At 32.4% G+C, this 8,831-nt stretch overlaps 1 protein-coding gene across 1 annotated transcript; it reads left to right on the top strand.

Moving 5' to 3' along the window:
- Nucleotides 1-6,100: 6,100 nt before the first annotated feature.
- LOTGIDRAFT_167765 (hypothetical protein) lies at nucleotides 6,101-7,786 on the top strand (the record flags this gene model as incomplete). Its single annotated transcript, XM_009065274.1, has 1 exon — nucleotides 6,101-7,786. One exon carries the CDS (start codon nucleotides 6,101-6,103, stop codon nucleotides 7,784-7,786), a length of 1,686 nt encoding a protein of 561 aa, XP_009063522.1.
- Nucleotides 7,787-8,831: the final 1,045 nt, after the last annotated feature.

Genomic DNA, 8,831 nt, shown 5'->3' with positions numbered 1-8,831 from the left:
GTCATTCATAAAGACAGCTAATATATCATGTAATTTATACAGAGAAAGACTCTTTTATACTTTAGATATGGAAATAAATATATATTAGATAGGATTATCATATTCAATAAAATTCTGTCCAAAATTAACCTTTTTGACTACCTATCTCAGTCATCAAAGATGGTTTTATTGAATTAAATTTTGGAAGCATTTTGTGAATGTAAATTAGCTTTCAAATTAATTACATAAAGGTTCCTTAGCTTGCTTATTTATAAAATAATTAAATCAAATAAAACGTAGGGCAACTCCAGTTGAGTTATCAGCATGCTTTAAGATTTTTTGTAAGAAATGGCATTGTTAATAATGAATTAAGAGTATTTTTATAAGAAAATTATATTGAAATCTATGATTCATTCTTTTAGGTGCTACCCGATAGGTTTGATAAATACACAAGTTTATAGAGTAGAACACTATATTGATCTATGTCTGGTACAATACAAGTCAGACAGTTTTTACTGTATTAAATACATTGTCAGATATTACATGTGGTTTCTTTTATTTATCTCCATCTGGCAAAGATATACTATCTAGTTCGAATACATATCTTATGGCACTTTAATTGTCTGTGCTGAATGGGTGTGGGTTGTTTTAATTTATTCGCTGTCAACATATGATTTGCATAAAACTTCCAAAGCAGGTTTGGAAACATGTACCAAATAAAAAGGTTTGTGGTTGGGCATTCAGCATGCAACATTTCAATGATGTTATAATACATCTGAATTTCTAAAGCGCACAGACTATGTATCTCTGCGCAGGATTTTTAATGTGAGAACCTACTGCCCATGTGCTAATAATATATTATGCCTATATCTCGGTAATATGATCCTATTCCTATTTCTAGATGTCACAATGATCAATTCATAGCATACATATTTCAAGTAATCAATATCCAATGCGGTTAACTTGAACTTCATTTATACTAATCTGATGTATTCAAGGTGTGTTTTAATATGTATAATGTTATAAATATGTCAATCTGACCCAGGACAAGTTCGTAAACACTTCACTACTAACACACTGACCTACATCTTACATTCTTATCAGGGCCTAATATCTGTTATTATCTATGTATACCAGACGTTTTATTAGGCAATCTGCTTAACGAATGGTGAAGAAAGCATGAGTTCAGGGTCTAAATAAAATAAATGTCTATTTAAAATGTCCCAGGTCAATAACATCCTATCCATTTGGCCATTTTTAAATTGCATTGGAACCAACTTCACATATTTATGCCTATGTAGGTTTAATTTGCCTCTGATAGTACCATCTAGTAACGGTTGCATCTTGTAATGGTTGCAGTGGGGCAAAATTAAGCAAAGATCTCCCTTAGGCCTACTAATTAACATAGTCATTTCGACACTTGTTGACTTGTATTTGTAGAGATTTTTTTTTATCTTTGAATCAAAAATGTTAAATATTTCAATCTGCTTTTTTTAAAAAAAAAAACTGAATGACTCAAATGTGTTTAAAACAATGTAGCAGATAACATGACATACTTAATAAGTCCCGGTCAATAAACAGATAATTCTTATCCATTTTACTGGGCGCTTAATAAACCTATATAAAATTTGATCAGCTGATGGGGCCAGAAGACTACAAGCTTTAATCCTCTCCTGAGCTAACCCTAATTGACTTTTCAAAAAAAAAAGTTAACCCTAGTTAACCCCAACTCCCTCGTAACCCTAGGTCTCGATGGCCTAGAGGTTTTTGTACTTGATCGGCAACTGGGGTCGAGTCCAAGTTGGAGAATTTTCTAAAATTCTCTTTTTGCTAAGTCAAACATTGTCTTTTCTATCATTTTAAGTATACAAAGTGGTATGTGAAAAATAAATGAGCCCAACCCCAAAAAATTCTTTTTTGCAAAGTCTAACATTCTTTTTTATCATTTACAGTATCAGTATACAAAAGGGGTCTGTGAAATATAGATAAATGTAACCCTAGATAACCCTAATTTAACCCACTTGGAACCAGTCGTGATAAGGGTATAACTTGTAATTTACAGCTGGGTCAACTGGAAATATTATTAAGTATGACTTATTCAAGGTCATCAGACTTTCACATGCCAATCGAGAAAATCAAGCAAATGATTGTAAGGAACCAATGCTCTAACCAACTGTAGCTCTCTTTACCGTTTACTGAGTCACAAAGTGGACTACTTTGGAAATGAAATAGGACGTAAAATTCCCATTTATTTCATTTCATTTGGAAATGAAATTAAATGAATGGAGTTTTACGTCATACTTTTCTGCAATTGGGTTTACATTGGAACTTAGATTGAGGTGGTTTATATGAACTTAATATTTCAAAAACACGTTTACAATACAACAACATTTATTTTAACAATCAATAATGGGCATTAAGCAAAATGAGATAAGACAGTAAAAATATGATGTGACAAAGTTCTTAATCTCATCTTTCAATGACATTTCTCAAAGATCTTTGTACACTTGTTGGAAGGAAATCTAAAGGTGTTTTCTCCTCCTGAAAAATACATTTCATGTGTGAAATTCTGATAAGGATAAACTTTTCCTTTGCAAAGTGTAAACCATAACCCATAGGATGATTTATCTTCTTCAAGTGAAAATCTGTAATCAGAAGCTTATAGCTTCAGTAAATATTTATGGTGTTCATAACATGGCTGTTGATTTGGCTCTATATTATGAACTTCATAAGCCTAAGTCAGGGGTTTTAAACTATTCCTTTCTATTACTCCTTTCAGGATCCTTAATCGACTGCATTACCTCCGTTTCCCATGAAAATCGTTACAATTTTTATGATTTTCTCTCCAATCTTGTTCATAGTGTAGTAGTTTGACTGATAGAACTTAAATTGCCCAGAATTTTTATGCTGGACTAAAAAGCGCTTCATTGGTCCTCCAAAATTACCCCTTTGGGATTGTTTTTTTTTATCCTAACTATTGAAAACATGATTTCTGGATACTAACTTACCTTGTTTTGTATGTCAGTTCGTGCACCATGTTCTATTAATAACTTTACCACATCATTTCTACCCTCTTCACATGCCAAATGTCTGAAAATTTTCCAAATGGCTTATCAAATTAATTTGTGATAAGATGAGAGAAGGAAATAGAAAAAAATTTAGATATTGCAGCTCTAACACTCTGGAATGTGTCTCATGAAATTACTTACAATGGAGAGTTATTTTCAGTATCTAAGGTATCAATATCAGCATTATGTTGTAGTAACAATTTGGTGATTTGGAGATGACCTTTACTGGCAGCACGATGTAATGGTGTATGACCATTATTGTCTCTAACATTACAATCTGCCCCATTCTTCAATAACACTTCACAAATCTACAATTTCATTCACATTAAAGTTACTTCATGGATACATTTTTCATGGTCTAACTCAGACCTATTTATTTTTGTTTCATTAACTTATACAGTACAATACCGAAACCATCTGAATTGCAACAGTATTTATAAAAACATCAAAACACTGCAAGGTTCAGCGTACATATGAAATTATGCATGGTCCTTACATATATATAACACATACAAATGTTGTTCACAACCATTTTGAAACACTTCTTCTACTTACCTTTAGAAATGCTTTAATTGTGATTTGAAGGCTTCGTTGAAACATTTAATTGATTCAAAATGGTTGTGAACTACATTTGTGAGTGTTATTTCAATGTAAGAACCACATAGTTTTATATGGTTCAGGTTGGAGTGTAGTTTTCAAATCCATGGAGACATACCATCAATCACAATTATGGGATTCCAGACCAGGTTCATATAGCATGTGTGCAAAGCAGTACTTAATTACTATTAATATGTGACCACTCCCACATGTATAGAGCAAATCTAATATCAAAAGGCATTTTTGTCGGTCAATTTGATTTGGTTACGATTTGCTAGTACTATTTGGATTAGATAAGCAGTGATCTACAAACGCCTCTGACGACAACAAAAGAAAGTCATCTATTTTGATTTTTATTATTATTATTGTTGAACTTCAACAAGCCGCCATCTTTAGAAAAAAAAAGTCTAATCTAATCGCCTAACCACCTTCTTGGACAATTAGTATGATTAGCCTAATCAGTTTAGGTAAACTTTCTCACAAATGCACAAAATAGCTAATCTATCAAATCGAATTGGCCCACAAAAACGCCTAAAGTAGTAGAATCTACAAAACTAATTGTTACCTCATATCTATCTTTAGATGCAGCATAATGTAATGAACACTGTCCTGTTCTATTTATAGCATTAACTTGTGCACCACGTGATATGAGATCCAGTACAATCTGTATTCTACCAGCTGAGACAGCTATCATCAGTGGTGTCCAATTAGACTGAAAAAATAATGTTAAATTTCATGCACAAACTTACTTAATGACCTCTTTACAAATCATCTTCATAACAACTTGAAACTTTCTGGCATCCATTGGATTTATTTTGTTTGTACACATTAAATAGAACAGTTCCGTGATCATTAATGTATCTATAATCATGTACAATGAAAGCTCATGAAGAAAATGATGACTAAAGCCACCTTTATGCTGTTAGCCTATGTATTTAAAAATTTCTGTACTTAACCTCATCTCGAACATCAATATCAACATTTAAAGACAGTAAATAATCTACAATATCTGAATGTCCACCAGAAACTGCCCAATGCAGTGGTGTTCTCATGCTCTGTAAGATACAAAATTAGGCTTTAACTTTTATTTTTTCATTTCAATTTCTGATGAAAAGGTCTTTTCAGCTTCAAGAATTAGTTCTACTACAACCTTTTTTTGTTTTGTAAATAGTTCAATTATTTCAAGTGCATTAGAATTATAAACCTATCAGTGTGGGATCTCACTTTTTTTTTAATTAATTACTTACTCCTTTGTGTCTTCCCATAAAAACTAGAAACAATATTATTTAGAGTTGTTCATAAGTCTCGAAAATATTCTATTAACAAACAAAGTATTCTGATATAATTAGTTATACTAACTGATAACTGAAAGGACCTGATCAGCTAATTGATAAGACTATTTCGGACTATTTAAATAGTAGCCTAACTAAGTAAGCGCTAAAACATCCTACTGTAGAGAGGGTTTGATTCTAGTAATTGACAAATGATTTTGAATTAAAGATACATACTTGATCACATTTTGATGACAATGCTGAGTTTTGTGCAATTTTCATTTTAAGCAATCCACATTTGCCTTCCAGTGCAAGTTTGCACACATCGTCTTCTTCCATTCTTTCACTTTCGTTTTGACAATATCATGCAATACCACGATAAATAACACCTCTTTCGGTAGTCCACCAGTGAGTTTTGAGATATGATACCCAAGAATTAACTTTGAAAAAAAAATATCTAAGAATTAAATGTAAAACCATAAAAAGATAACAAAGGGTGACAAATGTAGGGCAACAAAATAATATAAAGTCTTTTTTAAGAGTGAATTTGTAGACAATTCTTATAATGTAGTAAATAGCAGCTACCAGTATTTGGAATTATTTACGTCGTGACAATCGCGAAATATGGAAGGTGAAAGAGTGCTCGACAACAATAACAGAACAAAGTATCGATATTCCCTTTCTTTTTACGACGAATATTTTCTTGATCCATGAGCAGGTTAGTTATATCAAATCGAATTTGTATACAGATCATTTCAAATTATAAATCCGATGGTTTGGGGTGTGGGCTGTTTAAAGTTTGGTCAGTGTTACAGACAGCAAGCAAATAAGTAGTAAGTCAAGTGTATCCAGTCGGACCGAAGCCCTTATGATGTGAACCTATATACCTTTGGAAATGACAGGAACAAATCTACTCAAGATTGTCCATAAAATCATACCTTGCTAAAGGTTATGTGCTAATCCAGCAATATAGTAGGAAATATAACTCTGTAGCCATGGCTAAGGAATTCTAAGGGACCCTAACCGAGTAAACAATTGTAGTAGGTCTAGTAATTCAATAAATAAAATAAGCTTACTTCAATATTTCAGGAGTATACCTACCATCTCAACTTGGTAACTTACTACACTGTACTATTATGAAATTACCAGGTTAATGGATTATATCACCAGCACTAGACTGCCAGGATGTCTAAAAGAGTGAAATTCCCATACCACAAAACTTTGTTGCTTAGTATAGTGATATCTATTATTGGTTTAGGGTGTATGCTAGAGGCCATTATTGGATTAACACTTCATATCTGGGGAGATTATTTTGCTACTGGAGTATGGTGTGGTGTTATAATATTTACAGCTGGAGTCAGTGGTATACTATCATCATATTATAAAGGTTTCAGGAGCGTTCAGTGCTACTTTATCTGTTCAGCTTTAGCTACTGTCATGTCACTTGTGATGATAGTAATGTCTGCTGCCGGATTAGACTTCAACAGTAACTTTTATAAAGATGCTGATTATTTCAAACAGTATAACAAAAAATCTACATTTTTTTGTTATGTTGCTGCCTTAACATTTTCATTATTAGCTTTGATTGGAAACCTAGCATCATTATTTTTCTGTGTTCAACATAACAGTTTTTATCATCAGAAGAGTAGGAAACATTCATCAAGATCATCTTTTGGGAGAAGTAAACAAGGAAATTATTTACGAGCCAGCACCCATAGTAGATCTACTCTCCGCAGCCATGATCCGGATACAAACACATGTATAATCTTAGAACAAACTATTCACTATGCAGGGAATGGACCTCCAATAGTACGCAAATCTCAACAGACTTTGGAAAAGAGGGGAGATAGTTCTTCAATACCGAAACATAAGAGAAGAAAGTCTGATCTTGGAAGAACAAGTGGAAAAACAACGGTTGATCTGAATATCTCGCTTCAAAATAACAAGAAAGAATGCAGCAGGACACCAAACCAAAAATACAGGTCATTGCCCAGTAGATCAAAACACCATCACCCTCCAGGGGCACAAAGTGAGGTAGGACAAACATTACTACCTACAGCCTTTAATGAAGATGAATTACCTTCATATGATGATGCCTTAAAATGTCCACCACCTCAAAAATATTGTAAACCTTGGAATCAAATAGTAAATGATGATAGCCAGGTGATGTATAGACATTCAGACATGGGTGCTGTCTACGAGCACTCTCCGAAAGGTGAACAAAATGAACTGGATCAAAATTTACACAATGAAGGAGTGGAAATGGATATATCTTCACAGAGAAACATTGCTATGAATGATCCTCAACCATCAACTTCTAAAAGTTTGTTACCAGCTCAAAATAAATCTTCTTCTCAGTTTTCTGAGGTAGATCCCAAAAGTGAAATGCCTGCTTTTGAAGTAAATAAGAACTTGAAAAGCAGTCGTGCCTTTACGTCACCTATATCAATCGGTTCACCGCAATCTGCCTTTACACCTGTTAAACGTAGAGCCTCTCAAAGGATGCAGAATATTGACAGTAACCAAGGTTGTGACATAGAACAGCAAGATTCAACTGAAGGCTCATCATCAAACAATGCTGATTCTTTGTGGAAAAATATTGTTCTGCCATCATTACATATGTCAAACAATAACTGTGATAATAGCGGGGTCAATGAGGTACAAGACTTAAGTAATAATACTCACATGGCTAATGCTGGCAACTTGTGCAATGATCAAGAAGACAATATTCAAAGGAATGAGCCAGCAGGAGGGCAACAAAATGCTAATGTACAAATCAATAATCATAACATTGATCAACATCAACCATTATCACCTGTGTTGAACGAATCGAGGAATACTGATACACCTTTTTATAGTCAGATATTATAAATATAGATCTTTGTGTATTTAGGACCATGAAGCAATTATATACTGATATTGCCTATATATATGATGCATGATTTGAATATTTTTTTATAAAAGCAGATATTGCCTTTGTTTGATAATAATGTGCTGCATCTTGCAATGTACATATTTTTTAAATGAAAAGATACTTAAATAAATAAAAAAAATAAAAAATCTTTTTGCCCAGTCCTGAAGTACAGTCTATATCATTTTCTGTGTTTGCAATTAATTATTAGAAAGGTTTATATTGTTCAATTTTTCATTTCCTTCCAAAGTATTAACATATACACATGGAACTTTAATCAATTCATCAATATATACACATCTGGGACCCTATTCACAATTTGTTAGTCAAAATGATCTTATCGTTACTGGTACTAAATATCATCGAGATCTTGTTTATTAAATGATATTATAGTTATAGTATAAGGTAAAATATGTTGCTGTATTCATATATATCAATAGGTCTTTCAAGTGTGTTAATTTTTTTCTGCCAAAATGGTGAGTATGTTTCTAGGAAACATTTTTTTTTCATAGTTTTTTTAATTTTACTCAACAAATCTAAGTCATGATATCCAATTTCTACTCTTTAAAATATTCCTAATATGTATCAGTGGCAGTAATCCTTTAGAATGTACAATTATATTTAACTGCTTGTATTTTTAAGTAATGGCAAAATGACGCTTTCTATCAATATTTTCAATAGGTTTCAATTCGTGTGTAAGCAAAAGAAATAGTTCTATAATTTGTGTATTGGTTATATATTTACAAAGATACTTGTAGCAAATAGTAATATATATAAACATATATTGCCTTATCCTTGTGCATCATTTATATAGGCCTATACACTATATTTTAATATGTATAACTTATGGTATTGACTTTTCCAGGTTCATTTTCTGCACTTTCAATATCTGAGTTTCTAATATAATTAACTCACAAATATTACAAGTGTCAGTCTGGAATGAGTTATAAGCTTGCTCAAAAGTTCTAGTGTTCTACTTATTGTATTTGTCTCATTAGCTATCAA

Source organism: Lottia gigantea (assembly GCF_000327385.1).
Source record: "Lottia gigantea unplaced genomic scaffold LOTGIsca_69, whole genome shotgun sequence".
In the NCBI taxonomy this organism is placed as follows: Eukaryota; Metazoa; Mollusca; class Gastropoda; family Lottiidae; genus Lottia; species Lottia gigantea.
This window is presented reverse-complemented; position numbering and strand designations above follow the sequence as displayed.